The sequence below is a fragment of the Castor canadensis genome, chromosome 15 (assembly GCF_047511655.1).
Source record: "Castor canadensis chromosome 15, mCasCan1.hap1v2, whole genome shotgun sequence".
In the NCBI taxonomy this organism is placed as follows: Eukaryota; Metazoa; Chordata; class Mammalia; order Rodentia; family Castoridae; genus Castor; species Castor canadensis.
Genome location: NC_133400.1, coordinates 87,239,843 through 87,262,166, shown reverse-complemented (window position 1 = coordinate 87,262,166; position 22,324 = coordinate 87,239,843). Strand labels below are relative to the sequence as shown.

General features: G+C 36.0%; 1 protein-coding gene across 2 annotated transcripts in view; it reads left to right on the top strand.

Moving 5' to 3' along the window:
* Taf3 (TATA-box binding protein associated factor 3) overlaps positions 1-22,324 on the top strand; it is a 162,346-nt gene that overhangs the window by 121,047 nt on the left and 18,975 nt on the right. For both annotated transcript variants that reach the window (XM_074056704.1, XM_020172774.2), the window contains exon 4: positions 8,069-8,151. In XM_074056704.1, the coding sequence (XP_073912805.1) occupies positions 8,069-8,151 (83 nt within the window). The remainder of the gene's footprint in view (positions 1-8,068; positions 8,152-22,324) is intronic.

Below are 22,324 nucleotides of genomic sequence, written 5' to 3'. Positions count from 1 at the left end.
TTCAAATCCTAACTTTTGAGAAATTGGGCATGTTGCTTATATGAAGATTAAATGAGATAACATACAAGACGTGCATAGTACTATATGTGGCACATAAGTAAATGCCATCTGAGTAAATGAAGATAATGGTGATGGTGGTTTTATTATCCATTTTGAGTTAACCCATAAAATTGTAGAAACCTAGAGTTTGCTACTTCATCTGACCAAACTAGCCAACCTGTTAGTACAGGTGAGTCAGCTATACTTTTTAAAAATTTATTTCTACTTTCTTAATATTCTTTTCAAGTTTAGTCCTTTGTGTCAGTAGGAAGAGATAAAGACTAGTGCAACCATGGAATCCGTTGACAAGGATACTAATATAAACATGAAGACTTTCTTTTGTTCAGCATTACCTAATCCCCCAAGTGCCAAGCAAAGTAATTGAAAGTGTATCTGAAATGGGGTTACATGTGGGCTACAAGTTTTCTCAACATATCCACCAAAGTAAGAAAATAAGCATAAATTTAAAACTCTCTCCATGTTCTTTTGCCTGCTTATAAAGTCTTTCCCAGTCTTATCCACATTTATCAATACCAGGGACCAATAAAGATACCATAATTAAACAAGGATTTGCTTGGGGAGTAGAAGGACTTTGTGCTGTGGAATCCAGCAGACCTGGAGTAAGAGGCCAGAGCAAGTTTTTAGTTTCTTTAATCCTTAAGTGTTTCATTTTTAGTGAAATAACACTAAGAGATGATAACACTAGAAATAACAAAATAGTAACATTGAGTGATTATTATGTGCTAAATACTATAATGAGCTCCTTGTATAAGCCCTTATCACAACCCTCTATGGTTGGTACTGTAATAATTGTCACTTTAAGATGAAAAACTGAGACTTAGAAAGATGAACAAACCTGCCCAAGATAACATTGAGCAGGAGCCAGAATTTCAATCCAGGCCAGCAAGATGTTGTAATTCCTAACCATTATGCTTTCCTACATTAAATTAAAAAATGGGTAAGTGAATTAATGCATACAAGTTTTCAGTTCCCTTTCGTGAGCAGTAATGTGCATTAGTTAGCATTGAGAATCAGTTGTGTCATTTATTTTAAAATGGGACCAAACTATTTAAGAAAAACCTGCTAAAAGCAATTATGGTGACTAGTCGTAAACATAGCGTAATAGCTTTAGCAGAAATCAACCTAACAGTACATTACAGAGCAGTTTAAAATTTTTATTTCTGTACATGTCAGTCTTGTACATTACATGGCTTAATTTATTCCAAACATAAATCTTTGGGGTTTAGATCCTTCTTTTTGGAAGAGGATCATTGTGAAGAAAACATGTTATTTACGTTGGTGTGGTGGAACTGGACAGTTGTTTCTATAATCTTTCTTTTCTTTCCTTTTTTTTTTTTTTGTTACTAGGGATTGAATCTAGGTCCTCTTCTCATATGCTAGGCAGGCATGCTATTGCTGAGCTATATCCCAGCTCTACCTATCATCTTAAATAGAAGATAAATCAAAGTCTGTATGTCATACTAGGGAATGTGGTTTTATAATTGAGTATATTCTTATTTGAATATGCTGTGGATGGCACAGAAGAGTGTTGCCCAAAAATGCTGACATTCTTGATGACATCCCTACCTGTAGATAAATAGGCCACGGTGAATACAGAGCATGGGGTTTTATAGTCATACTGATCTGGATGGAAATCCCAACCCCACCACTTCCTAGCTATCATGAACCTCTCACAACTTACTGGACCTCTACTTCATTCCCTCTGTCTCTGCCTCTCATTCATACCAGGAAGACACAGTATCATTGTGTTGTTTACCTGTGTTTAAAAACAATAGTTTCATACCTTCTTTAATATATAAGTTTGAATAAACGACCTCTTCTGCCTTCTCATAGAGAAAACTAAGGGAAGACTGTTTTGTGTCATTTTAAGATGAGCAAATGACTGACAATTTAGAATGTTCTTAAACATAACCAATAATGTTGATAATCAACCTGTGGATAATTAAAAGCTGTTTATAATGGAAAGCCCATAGACTTTAAAAGGATTCTCAAAAAATTATCCTACTGACTATTGAATTGTTTCATTTGAGCTAATCCTGGCTATTGAAAGAACTAAACTGAATAAGAAATGGTATTAGCAGCTATCACTTCTGAGTACATTGAAGTGTCAAGTAGCCAGAACTTCATCATATGATCCTCCAAACAGTTCTGTGGGTTTGATGTCACTGTACCTATTTGACAGTTGACAAAAGTGTGCACAGAAAGAAAGGTTGAGTGATTTGCCACAGAGCAAGGGAAAGACATGGAACTTGGAGCCTGGGTTCTGCTCTACCCCTGGGACCTTCTCAGGCCCCACTGTCCATTCTGGAGTATCTGAGTAATGAGATGCTAGGGAGCCAGATAGAAAGAAGGGTTACCATCAAGAGTAAGGTGACTTCAGCACTTGAATGAAATGTTAGTCCTCAAAGAAACCTTAAAGAGCTCCCATTTAACTGCCATGTTTTAAAGAACAGGAAAAGGATGTCCTCAAAGCCCTAATGACTTCAGTAATCTGAATAATAATTAAAGTTTTTAATGTTTCTTTAATCTATCCCAAATCCTTTAGGATTTGCCTCCAAATAATCTTTTATTAAATTTAAACAGGTTATTCTTCATCAAATGATAGTCTTACTGTATTGTCCCTTTTGCAAAAAGTTTTCATCTTCCCTTCTCTTTAAAGTAATATAGTCTCATTTCCAGTCTTCTCTTATCAGGTGCCATGACTAGTGAAATTAAGAGTTTTAGTAAATAAAATAACACATTAAAATGGTTGGAAAACATTACCTTCCTGTTTCTTACCACATTTCTTCCAAGAAGAAACCAGTAACTCAATGCATAGATAAGTATGTTTGAATTTATAGAAGTTTACCAAAGGCTGCCTCCTACTCTTCATCTGAAAGTACTTTGCCTACTTGGTGAAAGCCCAGGTTTGTCTCACTGTCCACGCTGGACACCACTTGTCACACTTAACCACAATCGGACATCTTCTGACTGTCTTCTGAATATTTTAAACAACTGAGCAGCATGTCATTAGACTGTTTCTAAAGGGAAGAAATGTAAAGACCTTAATTGCTAAGTAAGACAACAGAAGGGTTGCCAGTCATAGTTTATCATTCAAAATGATGAGATTTGGCTTCTCATGAGTAGTGTTATGGGATTTTCTGATGTATTAGCATAGATGGGAATCTGAACTAGTACTTGCTGGCCTTGCTGCTGCCCTAGCTAGTACACATATATGGTGAGTTTTTTTGTTTTTGTTTTGTTTTTTTAAGTGAAAGGAGTTTAACATTAAAAAAATAAAATAAAATAAACCTGGACAGATTATATTGACAAAGCTGCCCCATTACCTTTGTAGAAAGTCCCTGTCAAAAGATAAACTTTAAAGCTGGAATGCATGAAAGAGTTCCAAGATAGAATTTAAATTTAAACTGATTCTTTATAGATAAGCTTTTTAAAAATCCACCTCTTTGCTTCAAGTCAGGATTTTAAAAATAAATTTCCCCTTTAAATCTCTTGAGCGATTTTCATTTTTTGCAAGGCCGCACTGCTGGTGTCCTGGAAAAATGGAGCGCTAGAGCTTTATCAGTTGGTGCCCTGAGGTATGTGGCAAAGAAGCTAAATCCTTGAAGATTAGCAAAAAAAAAATGCAGCACATGGAATAAGGGGCTTATATGACTACTAGTATTAGTTCAGGTGAAAGAAGTATTGCTTATACATAAAACTGGACAAATCCACTGACAATGTATTTTTAGTTAGATACAAAGGAGTCTTATATTGCTGGACTTTACCTCTTTGGTGAATTGGGAAGCTTAGTAATCCACTGTAAATGCTCTTCTGCTCGCCCCAATTCTCAGCTTTACTCCAAAGTGCCGTTCTTTTATTTTAACCCTTAAAAAGCTCATGTTGTCCCCAGATTTGGGCATTGCGCCATTAAAAGTTGGCATTAGTCATCTTGTGTAAGTAATTGAAGTCACTGTCATTCAGTTTGTTGTTTCCTGGGAAGTGTACCTAGAAATTATTTTATAATTGTGATTTTATAATTATTTCATAATAACTATGCTTATTTTGATAAATATTCAGATAAGAAAAAATCTGGGAAGAAATATTTTACTTAGAAACTTTACTTTCTGTATAGTATTAGCATCCTCATTAATCTTTTGCTTTAAAATTTTTTTCTTATTAAAGTTTTTTCTACCCTTCCATGAATTTTTTTCAAGGTAAATCTGATTTAACTTCTTTAAGACTAAAATTAAAGTGTTTGAATTGTTTGCAGATAAGGTTACCATATTTTGTATTTTATTTTGGGACAGTCCCAGTTTACATCTGCTTTATGGTATAATTAATAGCTCCCTCTTTCCCTACCAGAGGACTCTCTGTTTGGGTGATATGGTCATTTTAATTATAGGTAAAACTTTGAGCTGAAGTAGCAGAATCATTCATTAATTGGATTAGTTGACTGAATGAATATCTGTTGCCTTCAGAGTACATTCATACCATTTTTAATCTGACTTATAAAACATATCCCCACTTTTGTTTGCTTATTTTATACATATTCTGTCACTTAATTTTTTATGGTAGGTTATAAATAGACCATATCTTGATTCATTTGCCCTGCCAAGCCATATAAGACAACATTAAAAACCCAGCTACTTTAGTTGAATGGAGGTAAAGCCAAAGTTAATATCAATTTCCATATAAATTAGCCTTCCAGGAAAAAGAATTTTTTTCTGAGAAAAAAAATTTACAGCTAACCCTAGCCATGTCATAAGTATACATCATTTATTGTAAGAGACCTTGGCAAAGCTCCTTTGAGGACATTGACATTACAAAAATAAGGATCCAAACTCTGTCTGAGAGTCAAGATGCCGTATGGTAGAATAGGAGTTGAGTTTGGTGTCAAGGAGGCCTACATTTAGGCCATTTATTTACTAAGTTTGTAACTCCGGGCAGACTACTTAGTCCTTCTGAGACCTTCACTATGCAGGGACAATGTTCCTTCCACACTTACCTTATAGATTTGTGAAACTCAAGTTGGGTGTTGCATATGGAGCATGTTGAAATACTGTGCAAGTGTAAATTATAATTATCATGTAGTGTGGTAAAGAAGTGGGCCAGATGCACAATGCAAGGCATAATAATAAGAAAGCAGGCTTTGTTAAAGATAGGAAGAGACTAGCCTTATTTTTTAAAATAAAACTAAATAATAAAAATAAAATAAAAATAAAAAGGTCAATCCAAGTAGTACACAGGAACATAGGGCTCTGCCCCCATGGTGTAGAGTCTCTTTCCACAATTGTGAGTTGAGCAAGAAGTTGTGATTTGCTAATGCACTGTAGAGTGGTTATAAATAACAATTTTATGTTTTTATATATCATTTTTAAAAGAAGTATCACTTAGTATCTCATCACCTGTATGTAAACCTAAATTTGTTTAGGCCAAAGAAATATAGGAAGTTTATAACATTGTATACTTTCTAAATAAAAAAGACTTCATTCTCAGTTTTTTTGGTATAACCTTACAATGAACAAAAGGAAAAATGGTTGTTTACCTATAAAGCAGAACCCATATCTACCCCCACGTGTTTGTTAAGAAGTATGTTTGCCTAGCATGGAAAAAGTCCTGGGTTTGATCTCCAACACCGCCCAAAAAAAAAAAAAAAAAAAAGAAAAGATTGGGATGTTATGAAATGTGTATTAGGGTATCTAGTTGAAAATGTTCAATAGGCAAGAGTATATATTTTGGTCTTAGTTTAAATCAGTGCTGGTCTAGAGAGGGAAATTTTGAAGGCATGACATTAAACCATAGAGATGGATGAGACTGCAGAAGAAACTACAGAATGACAAAAGGAGAGGATTTTGTAGACAGAAGGAAAGATCATGGTAAGATCTACAATGGGAATACGCACTGGGACATTAGGAAATAATTAGCATCTACAAAGAGTAGTTTTACTGGCAAGATTGGGGCAGAAACTATATTGGAGAGAACTGAGGAGTGAATAAGAGGTGAAGAAGTAAAAACAATAAAGTGAATAATAAGACAATGAATTGAAGCCTGAAAATATGAGAGGGTTGGCCAGAGTGGGAAAAGAGGGTGATTTTTTTAAAAGATAGAGTCGAACACATTTAAAATCTAGCCAAAAATAATGGGCCAGAGAGGTTAGAGGAATTGTAAACCAGTAAAGAGGAAGAGGTTCTTAAGAAGAATAGAAGAGATAGACTGTAGTTATAGTTGGGGGTGCAGAGAAGTTTGTACATTTGTAGGGAATTGAAGGAATTTGCTGCCTAGTGGCCTCAATATCGTTACCTACAGAATTTGCAGAGCAAAAGGGGAAAGGAAATCATAGGAAGGGTCTTCAAAGAGATAAAGGCTGAGAATCCTTGCTTCATACCTATGCTTTAAATATATCTTAAGCACCTGTGTCACTGTGATAGAAACTGGGAAATAGCAATAAAACAGACATGGTATCTGAATGAGCTGAAAATAAACAGTAGTGAAGGCATAGATGAAGTGGAGAGCTTTTGTATCTTAATTTTTTTGCCAGTGCACTGGCAGATGGTTTTAGGTTGATTGTGAAAGAGTAATGGAATAGGGCAAGAGAACTGAGGGTACATTCAAGATAAGTTGTTAATTCAACAAATGTTTATCGAGCATACCTTGCATGCTGGCACTGTTCAAAAGAATAGTCATAGCAGATCTTGATGTGATGATAGATTTTAAAAAACTAGGAGGAGACAGGTAAATGCATATGAGAAGGTAGTACATTTGATCCATGTGCAAACAACTATATAATATATATTGGGCTGTATTTTATATATTTGTTCCCTCTTAAAGTCATCACATTCTTCCATCATGTTTTAATTCTTGAGTTTGCAATGTATAAATCAATGATTTGCAGGTAGTTGTCATTGATTTGCCAGTGAACTGCTGGCATCCAGTATTCCAAGACCACTGATGTTAAACATCTGGTGGTGCTTGGGACAGTCCTGCACAATGAAGAATTATCTCACCAAAAGTGCTGTTCAATTTCACACCAGAAAACTCTGACATAAATAATAATTTGGAACTACAGAGTTTTTCTTCACAGTTTGTTTATTCAAAATATTTATTATAGCATAAGAGCTTCCAACAAAAATTGTGAAAAGACCTTTTAATGTCATACTTAAGTTTTATACTTTTTTTCTGATAGCTCAAATATTTGTGGATTCTTCAACTTTTCCAGCAGTCACTGCCTTTACCTAAATCGTTTCTGAAAAGAGAATATATGCTTTTTTCTTTTGCAGCAATTTCAGATAAAATATATGAAATATTATTAGCCAAAAATAGAATAGTTTAATGCTGTAATTACACTTGGTATTTCAGCTTTCTTACATGTTAACACTTATGAGTTTAACATTTGTTAAGTCCCTTAAGTAGATACATTATGTCTTATAGGAAAGATATCATTGCAGGTTTCTCTATTTATGTTTAGTCTGGCAATTATGTAAATTCTCCATCAATTGTTGTGATAGCAATTTTTGTTAAAATATTCTAACAATAACCAGGCACCAGAGGCTTGTGCCATTATCCTAGCTACTTGAGAGGCTGAGGTCAGGAAGATCACAGCTCATGGCCAGCCCAGACAAATAGTTTGAGAGACCCAGTCTCCAAAATAACCAGAGCAAAATGTACTGGAGGTGTGGCTCAAGTGATAGAGTGCCTGCCTTGCAAGTGTGAAGCCCCGAGTTCAAACCCCAGTCCCACCAGAAAAAATTTAAGTATATATATTTTAACAATATAATAATAACTTGAGAAATCAACCCAAACTAATGAAAAAGAAGCAACTGCCATATTTACATGGTGTCATTCAAGTTCATAGAATTTCTCATGTTGTCAGCCTTCACTTATTAAATAAACCCAGGTTGTCTTTATGTCTAGCATTTTAGCCATATCTGTGGCTTAAACTTGTTTATTAAATTTGTGGGGGTGGGAAAGTAGGAGAGGTAGGAGGTACCTTTGTATATAAATAACTGTAGTGTACTCACTTCCACAGATAAAAGTGGAACCTGTCATTCCAGCCCCAAGTCCAGTTATCCCCAGATTGACTCTGCGAGTTGGTGCTGGTCAAGACAAGATGTAAGTATAAACGTGAATTGGTAAGAGAAGCGGAACAACCTCCTCTGCCCTGTCCTAATAGACTTAGCTCTACACGACTTCTGGGTATGAGCATGGAGGGTGAGGCTTTATTTTGAGAAGTCTTTGTTTCGAGCTTTTTATTGGTTTCTTCCTATGAGTAATGCTTTTTTGCTTTATTTAACATATAGGATCTTTTCCTTCTTACTCTTTTTCTCTTTTTTAAGACTAGTATGTGACATTGTGCATAGTGTTTAAAGTCCTAGTTATCTAGAAACTAAGAAGCCATATATTGGATGCACTGACTGCTGTATTTCATCTAACTAGATCTAATGGTTTGCCTCCTCAAGTACACATATATCCCCGTGACAGAGAATAAAGATTCAGATGGCACATGTTTTATTCTGTTCCTATAAAACAAAGATACCACCACAGGCTGGGTGAAGCCATATGTAATAGTGACAACTGACGGCTTAGTTGTCTACCCTTTTTTTGTTTGTTTTTAAGAGAAAACTAGAAATATAGATCCCATGTTTGCTGTTTGTCTCAATTTTCACAGAATCACTTTATCAGCCTATCCTTCTTTAAAATAAATTAGTTGGATAAATTTCTTTTATTCATCTTTTGAGGAAGTATTAAGGCCTACGAATACTGACCTATTTTATAAATCATGTTGAAGGTAATTCTCCTTATTATAAAAAGTGCACTGTGTATCATTTCAATGAAATTCACAAGCTAAAAGTACAAGTTTACAACCTTATTTTTTATCAGTAAGTTTGAAAATGGAGTACTTTACATTGCAAAAAATCAAGTATGTGGGAAATAGGCTCCCAAGACATTCCATTTCCATTCCAGTTTAGCCATAAAAGTGGGAATAAGACCTATGAATTTATTTAGTAGGTTTGCAAACAGGAAATTCACTGGAGTTCTTGGTTGGTTTCATCTTAAGGTTTGTGTATACTTTATGTGGCTGCTTTGTCAACTCCAAATGTAAAGAATGCAGAGGTCCTGCATGATTATGATGAGAGGTAGTGGAGAGGCTCATATGATGTTCCAGGAGAGTGCACAGTCCTCTGAAGATTGAAAGAAGAAAATCCAGATGGTTCACATTTTTCTTACCTAAATTCTCTGGATAGTTTCCACATTGTTGTTGGTTGTGCCAGTAGAGACCTGGAAGGTGGGTGGTAGTAATGCTTGCAAGGTTAGAAAATGTTAGCTGAAACATTTGGATTCAGCTCTTTTCAAACCAGGTACCTGATGTTCCTGCTGCCCTGGATCTAACCAACAGATGTATGAAAACATCTGTTTTCAGATGTTCAGATAAGGAAAACATCCTTATCTCTCAATTGGTTGAGGACAGAGGAGACCCACCAGTCACTTTACCCTCTCCTTGCAACCCCCTTTATGCTCTCATTACTCTAAGGAGAAGATGCTTTTATTCATCATTCAAAACATACTTTTCTCTTACCAGTTCATGCTTAATTCCTGTTTTCTCAGTAGTTTACCAGTACTTAATCTTAACTCCCTTATGGACATTTGGCTTGCTCACTCCCTTTAGAGAAATAAGTTTTGTAAAAAGGCTTTGATAGTTTTTCATCTCTCTGCCTTTGAGAATCTTTCAATCATTCTGTCAACTATTTATTCTTTTTCTACTTTTACTAAATTATTCATACCCCAAAGATATTGAAAGATATGAGAAACAGATTGTTTTAGTCCAGAACAAAATGTCTACTGTGAGGGAAATTATAGTAACCAGAGAATCTAAACAAATTGCCCTTAGAAGTATAATATTTTATAACATGGAAATTTTCAGATATCTAGGTAAGTAACCCCGGGTTATGTAAAGGATTAATTATTTAACCAAGGCAGATGCAAGAGAATCCTTACAATGAACAAAAAAATCAATTATTCTAAATACACTTCATTTTATTTTGTAATTTTGGGGGGGGGGGCTGGGATTTGAACTTAGTTTCACGCTGGCAAAGCAAGTGTTCTACCACTTGAGCCACACCTCCAGTCCTACATTTTAAATTAAAACGAGAGAGTGTGAAGAGATAATCCCAAGTCAAATAGTTAGAATTTTATGTAAAATAGAACATATTCAATAGAATGCTCATTTGAGGGGAATCTAAATCAAGGGCCAGATTCACGCAAACCACTTTTTATATTACCTTCAAACTAAGAATGGTTTTTGCATTTTTAATGACTGAAAAAAATTAAAAGACAAATACTTTATGACACCGTGAACATTATGTGACATTCAAATTTCAGTGAAATTTTATGGCTGTAGCATAAGGACATGTGGCCTGTTCGTAGCTGTACTAATGGAGAAGAGATGAAAGATTCATATAAGTGTGCCTTTAGTTACTGTTTGTATACACTTGGGAGGTGAAGTAGTGCTCTTTTAAATGAAATTAATAAGCAGACTGGGATTCAGAAATGAGGGGGATTGAATAGTCCAGGGGGTAGGAAGGAGTGTTTATTGCTGAAGGACAAGCAGAGAATTGAGTCCTTTGAAATTATGGGAAAAAGAAAAAGCTTTACAAGGTTCAAATTATACCCTCTTGTTGGAAGATCTTTAAGACAATATTTAGTTTCTAAGTCTTAAATAAAGAAGTTATGTCTTCTGTCCTTGATCCAGAAAAGTACTTTGAGGTTAGATTGTTTCCTCTGTTCTCTGTTATTGTTCCTTGAAGCAAGACAGAGGTAACTTGTTTTTCCCTTCATTTCACATTCCTGGAAACTGTCTTTTAGATGGGTCTATGGCAAAGCCATAACAGTGTTAAAATTCCAGACAACTTTCCAGAGACCTCAGATTCCTTAAACATATCTTCTAGAATTCCCTGTAATCCATACTGAAGATAAAACAAAAATCCTAACCCTAAAATTATAATCTCAACCCCTTGTAAAGTATGAATAGGGAAATACCATATTCAAATACACAGCTGAAGTATGTGAATCTAGCCTAACAGTCAAGTCTGGCCTCGGTGCTCAGGGAGCAAGTAGGCTCTAGCCTGCCCAGGAGCATTGCCTGGAGCTCTGTGGTTAGGATCCTGGGGTCTCCCCTGTACTCAGTGGCTGAATATGGCAAGTGGAATGTCTGCCATGCTGGGATGGGCAAGTGGCAATACAGCTGTTACTTGCCGTCCTGATCTTATTTGCTAAGACAAATGTAGGAAGAGTTGGCTTACTGACAACATTCATTGTTCCTTTCTCTGAAGAAAAGTTATTTGATGGAATGTGTTAGGAACAGGGTCTGTGTAGAGAGAATTGTTTAGAAAGACATAGTAGAATAGGATCTGCACCTTCTCTGAGTTTAAACATATGACTGTTTTTATGAAGCTTAAAATTCTGAAAAGGAGCTTCATGTAAAAAGGTAATTTTACATATTGGTAAAGTGTTAAGGAAAATGTAATGTAGATTTGCATAAAGATTCTGGGGTAGGGGGTATCACTTGTCCTCTCACTTTTCTCAGTGCTGTCTCTCACAAGTCCTAGAGAGGGAACTTCTGCCCTTTTTCATCTATAGTCCATGCTTAGTGTGGGTGGAGAAGTTCTTTTGCCCAGGTGTACATTTCCTGCACATTGTCATGAGGAATTGTGACCCACTCTCCTTCCTGCCTGTGTTCCCAGTACTCACCATGGAGGTGACTAATTGAAACCTTCCAGATTACCCAAAATGCTTGGCCTTTTTTTTTTTGATGAATACCTAAGAGTGTGTGTGACCAGGTATGCAGGAATCATTTACGATGCCTTGCAGAACAATACTGCTGTCAATGATAACTGTGAATTCCCTCTAATGGCAAGTTCACAGCAGGTATTCTGGTTCCTAGATTTCACCATTTTCAAAATTCTCAAGTTATGTTGATAGTTTTCAGGGACTCCTTTTCTACTGGTAAATAGAATGGTTTCTTTTTGCTAACAAATTGATTTCCAATGGCAACTGTTGCTTTTTGGGGTTTTTTTGTTTTGGTTTGGTTTTTTTGCTTCTCACTTGGTAGACAGACACTCTACACTTGAGCTATTTTTTGATTGAGCCCTTTTTTGATTGGGTATTTTTCAAGATAGGGTCTCAAGAACTATTTGCCTGGGACGGCTTCCATTGCAGTCTTCTTGATCTCCCTCTAGAGTACCTAGGATTATCGGTGTCAAGCACTGGCACCCAACTTGGATTAGTTTCTTGAATTCAGGAAAATCTTTTGTCCTTCAGCCTTCTCACAGTGGAGGTATTGAAAATTCAGTGTCTTCCTTTTCATGTCATTCAGTTTTTTGCTGCAGTTCACAAAGTTTTGCTCCATGCCTGGTGGAGGACTTTTTAAATACTTGTAATTTCTAAATTATGCTATATGCTGTGAAAATCAGAACTAAAGCTTTGCTTGTTAATCTTGAAGAATATAAAAGTTTTAATCTTTTAAAACTTAAAATATATATAGATATTTGTTATCTTTGTGTGATCCAAACTTTTTTGACAGTAGAGAATAGCCAGGGACAATTTTAAATATAATCACTTAAAACATTTTTAAAGAAAATAAGCATTTTTATATTTTAAAATGTAGCCATCTAGCCAAAAGACATTTAACAGTGTAAAATATGTATAGTGGTATTTTAGGGATAAGTTTTTAAAGAAATTATAATAAAAAGTTTTTAATCCCACTTTCTGCATTTTCCTTTGTGTATTTGAATTTTTTTTCTGAAAGGGCATATAATAAACTAGGACACAGAGACAGGAAACTAAAGACAGAAAAAAAAAGAGGGAAAAATGTTTGTATCAAGTATGATTGATTATAGCTTTCTGGCAATGAGGGCAAAAAGTAAATCTTATTTATTTTATTTGTGTGTGGTGCTTGGGGTTGAACCTAGGGCCTTACGCACTGAAGACACATCCAACCACTTTGTTATAGCTCCATCCCCACAAAGTAGTTTTCTGGGTTGGTTGGTTGGTTTTTGAGGCATGGTCTTGCTGTGTAGCCCAGGCTGGCCTCACATTCACTATCCTCTTGCGTCACCCTCTCAAGTGCTGAGATTATGGGTATGTGTCCACTAAGCCTGGCTTAATGCCTGGCTTAAAGTGTTTTTTCCAAAAAAAAAAGTCTTTCATTAATGTGTTTTTATTGTTGTCTGTTTCTGATTTTTTTTTGAGACAAGGTCTCGCCATGTATCCCAGGATGGCCAGGAACTTGGGATCCTCCTGCCTCTGCCTCCTGAGTGCTGGGATTACAAGTGTGCACAGTCTTGCCTGGCTATTAGCATATAGTAATACTATAAAACACTGCGTTTCATTGTGACTTTTTCATACACTCATATAACACATAAAGTACATTTTTATTATACAAAATAATGGGTTTCATTATGACATTTTCATGCGTGTATACAAAGTATGAAGTATATTTTTTTAAAAAGAATATTCCTCTCAGTTTCTCAGGAGAGGCAAAGATTTTTAAGGAACAATACTAATTTCCATGTGGAACCAGATGAGACTATGTCCTCCATAGCAGTTTTTACAGCCGGCACTAAGAGATTTTTCTATTAACTATTTCTTGAAGCAACTCATAATTCAAGGGAATGCATAGAAGCACCACTCAGTGACTGTGTCTCTTTAAGGGCTGCCTTGCCTCTGGGGAAACACTATTTTCCTTTGGGCATTATATTAGTCAGAATTCTTGTTGCAAGTAACAGAAAGCTAAATCAAACAAGCTTAGAGATGGGAGAAGTGTGTCTGGCTTTAGGTGGACAGTCTGCAGGACTTATAAAGAATTATTAGGACTCTGCTCGTTTTCCTTGTCTGCATCTTGCCTCTGTGGTGGCAAGAATGGTCCAAGTCATCCCAAGCCAGTGTGGTGCTTTATGCTTAGAGTCCCCAGAGAAGTGGCCTCTTCCATGGCATCTGCTATCAGTCTCCACCAAGGACTTCCTTCACCAGCCTTTGTGGTAGGGGAATAGCCTTGTCAGAAGGCTGCCTCCAGAAGGAGAGGAGGGCTTTCACCAGAATAAGGGGTTGAGGGGACCACAAAAATAACCAGTGTGTTTTATTTTAATTAGAGACAGGCACTTCAGTTTTGAATTTTTATAAGAAAAAGCTGAAGAGCAGGGCAAAGAAGCTTGTTGGTTTAAAGCATGATATTTTGAGACTAAAATTCAGTAACATTTCAAAGGATCAGGCTGTTAGACTTGGAAGGCCTTTTGCTTTTTCTAATTGAGGGTACTGGGAGTTGAACTTGTGGCCTTGTATATGCTAGGCAGGCATGGTACCACTTAAACCACTCTGACAGCCCTTTTTGCTTTGGTTATTTTTGAGATAAGGTCTAGCTTTATGCCCAGATAGCCTAGACCGCAGGCCTCCTATTTGTGCTCCTTCATGTCATGTTGCTGGGATGAGAACCATGTATCTACCACCACACCCAGCTTTTGGTGGGAGGGGGGTAGTTCTCATGCACTTTTTGCCCTAGCTGGCCTCAAACTCTGACCTTCCAGCTCTCAGCCTCCCAGGTAGCTAGGATCACAGCTGTAAGACACTGGGCCTGGCCCCGGCCTTTTGCTTTTGTATTGTTCATTTGTTTCCCTTTCAAAAAATAAAATTCTGCTTTTGAGTTAAAAAAAAAAAAAGTTGAAGAGTGTCGATAAGTTTTCTTTGTTTTTCTCTGGTTGACTTGTTAGGAAATGGAGACATTTTATAGGTTATTTTGTCTGTGTGAGAAGCTAAATAACAAGAACAATGACAAAAAATTATCTTAAGAATGATTATATTCAGAGGGCTGCAGGTGTCACTCAAGCAGTAGAAGCCCTGAATTCAAACCCCAGTACCACCAAGGATGACTGTATTCAAAATTTTTAAATGACTTTGACATTTTTTTAAATACTATATTAGAAAATTTAAGGTGATCTGTTTTTAACACTAGGTAAAGATGCTAACATTCCTAATGAAACTCCCTGGGTGCTGAGCTCCTGGGAAGACAAGTTGGGTTCTATACATTATGGTTGCTGTACTCATAAATTCAACAGCCCCAAACCCATGTATCTCAGTTATAATTCTGCACTACTGCCAAGAGGAAGCAGGTACTTAAACATTTTCTTATTTGGGTTTTCAGCCACTTTCTGCATTTTCCAGACAAGGAGTTCTTGACTTCCTTAAATTACGCTCTAATTTTTACTGACCTAGAATTATGATAAAGTCTAGATTTAACTTTTTCCCCTGACCCATTGTAGTTTGTTCATAAACACCAAAGATGTTGAAGAGAAAAACTAGCTTACTGTCAGAAAAACTAGCTTTAGGTTTTGGGAAGTGCTTTTATGACACAGTGAAACAAGTGGAAAGATTATAATCAAAGCATTTCCATCTTACTTGTAAACAATTACAGCAAGTCTTACATGGATGCCCATTAGAAGACTTGGGAAAATTTACTGGATTCCATTCTAATGCAATTAGAGCTAATTTTGTTCTTTAAATGAATAAAAGGTCAGCTAGTAAATCTAGCTTATCTTGAGTCCAGACTTCAATAAATTGTTTTATTTAATTTGTTGTAAAAGATCTTATCCTTAATGGGTCTAGGTCTTATTAGTTCACTTAGGTTTTAAAATATTTATGACCACCTTTTTAGATATGATTTGAATGATAGTTGGAAAGTTTCTTTCTGCAGTTATCAAGGCCCAGGGTCACTAATTGAGTGAATATAGGAAGGTACTTAAGATTTGTTATCTGGAAAAGGTGATGTGAACTTCCAGAATTTCAATGTTCTTTAACCTGTGACCGGCAGAGATAATTAAGCTGTATCATGGTAACCTTTTAGATACTGTCTGATGATAATTTCTTCTAAAGATCAAACTACTTACACTTCCAGTATTTAAAAAGAATATATACCTACTGATGACAACACTTAGACTTCCCATTATTACAGTAACAGAAAAATGTAAGTTCTTTGCATTCTGTGTTCTCTGTCACTTCCGGGACCTGGAATAGATTCAGATACTTATATAAAGATTTTGGATGCATAGAGTAATGGTTCTTGTTTGCTCTTCCCACACGTGTCTTTCTAGCTTATAAGGGAGATACTCATGTCACTGTAGGACTTCTGTGATTTAGAATTTTGCCATTCTTTTTCTTATCATCATGACCCAAATCTCAGCATTTAGAACTGTCTAGTCACATTACTGCTCACCATTTGGTCTTGGGGTTCCCAAGCTACGTGTATCCTTAGTTTGTCCTCTAGGCTCCAGGACAGTGTCAGCATCCCTTATTTTTAGCATCTGCCCTCTGCTTGTGCCCTCCTTCATTCCCACCTCTCCTTCCTGCTAGGAAACTTCTTCTCTGTTATTTCCTCTCCTCTGTGTCTTCCTTCTCTTCCTTTTTCTCACATTTTCCCTTCGGTCTTATACTCTCCCACACTTCCCTCTCCATGAGGACAAGGCTCTAACTTCCTCTTCTCATTCCAGGTTCTCACAACCTAGTCTTTAGATGACCTTTTTCTAGTTTTTACTCCTAAACCCACAACATTCTGGTTTCTGCCTGAGAAACTTTTCTATAGATTTTCATTAGATCATCGAATACATCCCAATTCCCAGAGAACATACTACAGTCCTTACAGTATTAATCCTTTCTGCTACATTGGAACCTGGTTCCTCTGAGCCCTTTTTTGTTATTCTTGATTTTGCTCAACTGAGTCTCTCATTCTCTGATCATCCCTTTTGTTCTTTCTCCCACAATGTTCTTATTCACTCATTTTAGGTTTCAATTATACAGTGATGGTTCCCAGATCTCTTTGTTCAGCTCGGATTTTTCCCTTATGTTTCATTCTAGTCTGCCCAGTTGCCTATTGGAAAGTTTTGCCTGGATGAACCAATGGCACCTCAAGTATACCATTTCCAAAATTGAGCACACTATTATGACCTCCCAGTCTGATTCTTCATGTTGATGATACGACCAGAGCTTCCATCTTTAAACCATTGTAGATTTTGAGGTAACTTGGAACAGGGCAAAGACTATCTGAACAGTAGGATTGGAAGATTTTATTTCTGTTGTAATATTAGACTTGACATCCTGAAAAATAAGGTATGCAGTTCTCCCTTGTTCTAAAAGCTTCTAAAACTGAACAAAACAGAAGGAAGAGACCCTGTCCATTGGTCATCACTTGAAATCTCAGCATCTTGTAACCTTACTCATCGTCTTCAGGTTGGGATCACTCTTTCTTGTCTGGACACAAGTGGTCAGTAGTACCAGGTAAGGGAAAAATGAGCATAGCCTTATTTGCAGGGATCCCTAACTCACCCCAAGCAAAGATACTTTTAGCTAGGGCAGGGCAGGGCAAACCACATGTAACTAGGATTTTTTTCTTTTTTTTTTTTAAACTAAGAGACAAGGTTTAGCTATGTTGCTTGGGCTGGCATGGAACCCTCAATCCTCCCGCTTCAGCCTCCTGACTAGCTAGGAATACAGATACGCACCACCACACCCAGCTATTACTAGGGTTTTAATAAGCGAGGGTTATGCAAAAATATCTAGGAAGCAAAGCGCTTAAGATCCTGATTAGGACACAGACCTTCAATAAATGTTATCTATGTATTTTCCTTGTTTTAATGCTGACTGTGGTCATTTTACCTTAAAGATAAATACTTTTCATCAAGGTGTGACTTGTAGTTTTTTCTGTCCTTTGGATAAAATCAGGAATAAAAAGCAAAGGGGTTCTTTTAAAAGACATTTTGACTAAGTGTTACTAAATGTGGAAGTGCTTGGCTCTTTTTTAAATGGTCACTGTTTTCTTTTTTAAAAATACATAGCTTTTAAATGTATAACTGTTTAGAATGTATAACTTAGAAAGCAAAGGCCCTCCCCAAATCTGACCTTCTTCCCAAGATGACCACTGCTAACTCTTCATACTATTCTACGGCTTGTTCCCTTCTGGGGGACAGTTCCCATGTCTGTGTGACATGGATCTCATTTTACTGTTGCATCACAATCTGTTTATCCTTCTAGTCCCAATTTGTGGACATTTGTATTATTCCAGATTTTGCTATAATGAATAGTAAAACAGTGACCTTATATATAGATCATTGTTTGTTCAAATGTTGCTAGGTCAAAGAATATAACATTGAAATTTTTAACAGATTATTATGCCAGAATATTATCCAAAAGGCCATACCAATTAAAATTCTCACTGGCAGTAAATGAGAATGAAATGACCCTACATATAAGAAGAATTAATTAAATCTGATGGTTCTGAAATTCTCAAGACTCTAATAATTCTGTGTGAAAAGATTCTCCCCCATGGGCCTGAGTTCATTTAATTGAAAGCTTTCCTTCTCGGGGGGAGCTTCTGGTTTAAGAGTGTTTGCCGTAACTGCTCAGATACTCCCAGATCTCTGAAATGCACAGGTCTGTGGCTCTGTCTCCATGGCAGGCGGTTTTTCTTCACTGAGTGCATTGCTCATGTGAAATTTAATATTCCAAATAATTACTTTCCTTGTGATGGTATTTGTGCTTTGGGAATCATGTATCAGATTAATTGAGGAGCGGGACATATAAAAATATTGTGAATTTATTTGTACTTGTCAGTGTCCAGTTTTTTAAAACAGTTTTTTCTCCCTGGCGATACTGGGCCTTGAGCCATTCCACCGGCCCTTTTCTGTGATGGCCTTTTTTCGAGATGGGGTCTTACCAACTATTTGCCTGGTCTGGCTTCAAACTGCAGTCCTCCTGATCTCTGCCTCCTGAGTAGCTAGGATTACAGTTGTGAGTCACCTATGTCTGGCCTTTGAAACAGTTTTCACGGTCTGTGTATTTGCTGCTCTTGCCACTCTTAAGTCAAGGCTATCAAGTAGGTACTTTTTTTTTTTTTTTTTTGTCTTTTGGGTAGTGCTCCTCTTTTCGAGAACAAGAACAAGTCATCTATTATAAATCCCTGGGAATTTCTCTTTTCTTTTTTCCTTTATTTTTCTGTGTATGTGTGTGTATACACATGCATGCACTAGCGTGTGTGTTGGGGATTGAACCCAAGGCCCACTGAATTTCTAGAATGGTGCATTGATTGTGTTCTGCACTTAAAAGTTTATTTTTAGATGAATAGCACAGTAAAAATTTTATCTGTAAACAAAAGCCAGCATTCTCTTCATTACGTATTTTTTAGTTATTATATAATTTTTTTTGTAGAGTACATTAAGCTTAGCATTGCCTCTAATTGTAGCCTATTGTGAACTCAACCCAGAGGAAGTAGGCTCAGAAGTCAGCCTCTTAGTAGCCCATCAGAGACCTTGTACCCAGCCCAGAAGAATCTCTGTAGTCACAGAGTTCTGGTGCTCTCCCTGGCCTGGTTCCTGTGTCCAACTTGGAACTAGGGGCAGGATAAGGCCTATCCAAGCCATGTGAACTGAAAGGAGGAAAAGGGGGAGGGCTGAAGGCAGGAGAAGGCAAATGGGTGCTGCATAGAAATAGATAAACAGAAGACATGACCCACTAGAGTAAAGGGTTAATTTGTAAGTTTTCTCCTATTTTGTTTAGATCTTCTGGTATACCAAATGTTAAAAACCATTAAATTAAGTATTTATTTTATTTATTTCATGGAGCTGTGAAACATCTACTTGCATTATTTATTTGTGATTCTTCCTTTCCATAAATCTTTTTCACTATTTTAAATTTCCTGTGATATATGGTGTTAAGCACTATGAAATTCCTTAATCAAATTTAATATTGTTTGGTTTGAAATTTTGTTGCTAAGATTAATAAGCTTTTGGAAGAGAAATGATACATGTAACATTCTCTTTTGTTTTTTTGGCAGTAGTGGGATTTGAATTCAGGGCTTCACAATATACACATATATCCCATTTTTTAACATAGTGCTAATGTATATTATGACCTAATTGAGAAATACTGACCAATGTGTCTATGGACATTTAACTTCTGCTAAAACATACAGGAGCATTGAGAGTAATTAATGCTATTAGGTTCATTTGTTTTGAACTAAGATGACCAGAATGAGTAAATCATAATTATAAGTGTCCATGTTCTATTTTTTTCCCTCATTAAACCATGCAAAGCCAAGTGAGCAAGGCAGAATGTCTACCTCCTTATTTGGGTTTTTTTAATTGTTTTCATTGTTTTTTTTGGATTACCATAAATACAAGGAAATTCACATTTGCCTTATAAATTTAGGTCACTTTCAAAGAATGTTGATCAGGTTAATTTTGCCTCTGCTGCCTTTGTCTCGCCTTTCTAGCATGAACTATTTTTCTATATGTATATACACAAGTCTGTCAATCAGTACATGGGTTGAAAAGTATTGCTATTATTTAATTATTTTTAAAACTAAAAGAAGAAAGCTAACTCTTATCCAGATGCTGCTGGTTCACACCTGTAATCCTGGCTACTTGAGAGGCAGAGATCAGGAGGATCACAGTTCGAGGCCAGCCCAGTCAAAAAGGAAGACCCTATGTCAGAAAAACCTAACATAAAAAAGGGCTAGCGGAGTGGCTTAAGTGGAAGAGCGCCTGCCTAGCAAGCGTGAGTAGGAGAGAACTAGAAAAGCCACCAGGGTTGCTTTACAAAATTCTGTTCTGAGCATCTTTACCTGGAGTCTGCTCCACAAGGATCCTCACAGAAGGAAAAGAATGACTGACTTCCACTCCTTCTTTCACTGTTTTGTCTTGGTTTTATTTATTTATTTTTGCTGGGGATCAAACCCAGGCCCTTGGGCATGCTAGGCAAACACTACCACTGCAGTATACTCCCAGCCTCACTTTTTCTTAACTGTCCCTCTGGCTAAGTTGGAAACTTCTGACTATGAAAAACTGTGAGGAGACAAGAGGATCAAAAGCTAAAATAGCCTTCTAAAAGCCACAACTGATCCTTTATTCAGGCTTCTGAGTACATAGGAGCTCCAGTGACCTTTCTCCTTTATTTTTTTCCATCTCTTTCTTTTAAAGTGGTCTTAACTTTAGAGTAAATCTGAAGTCAATAGAATAGTTTCAAGTCTCTCTTACCTCAGGAATTGGAGAAACTTTTTCATTTATAAATAAATATGTATATATACTATGTGTTAATATGTTTTTTTTGGAAGGGTGTATTTTTGCTTCAGAGTCCCTTGGATACTTTTTTTTTAAATGAAAACTGTTCTTGTTCATGAAAGTTCTTTAAATCCTAAAGCAACTGAAATGACTGTTCATTTTATTATTGTTTAGCATTGTGTTAATTTATTAATGTATATTGTACTAATTTATTTCTTTGATATAGAAAAACATATCCTTTTATCTCATATTTTACAGTTTAATTATGGCACATGTTCTTTTCCAAACCAGTTATTAAAATCCTCTTAACTTTCATTTTTTATTATCGAAGATATAATAAAGCAGATATTCTGAGAGGAGAATGACACTGCAAGGATAAGAGTATGACATATACACACATACATACACACTATATACATGTATACATATCTAGTCATTTATTACTTATTTTAACTGCACACAAATATGTATGTTTTTTATGTGTGTATATATATATGTATGTGTGTATATGTCTTACATGGTATAAGTATACATATACTGTATTTTCTCATGCTATTTACAAAGGGAAGTAAAATTTCATATAAAGCATAGTAATTTTTGGTGAAGACCAGTAGCTGTTTTTGTTTGTTTATTTATTTATTTAACTTTTTTTTTTTTGTAATGGTACTGGGGTTTGAACTCAGGGCCTTGCACTTGCTCTACAACTTGAGCCACACTCCAGCCCATTGTTTTTAAATTTTAATATATTTTGAAGTGGCAGTGTTGGATTTTCCAAGCATGACTTCAGTAATGACTGAATTTTATAACACTGTAGAGAGATATAAGTCTAAAAATCTTGTTCACTTTTCAAATTCACTAGATATCATCTTATTGCTTTTAATGTTTTCGAATAACTTAGGATACTTTTTGATTCTTAAAAAAAGTAAAGGTGTATCTTTTACAGTTAACTTGCAACTTTAACATATTTTTACATAAAAGCAGCTTTTATTAAGAAATTACTTGTCCGCCTCCATAGACTGTAGGGTCAAGGACTATTGAAAGTGAAAATTCATCTGTGTGGAATGGTCAGTTTCATTTGCCTTTGCTTTTTTTTTTTTTTTAAACTATCACCCTCGTATTAGCTATAGAGAAGCATAGGCCTTTTGGAAATTGCAATATATTTTAGGAGCTCTGACTCTAAAGAATTTGGT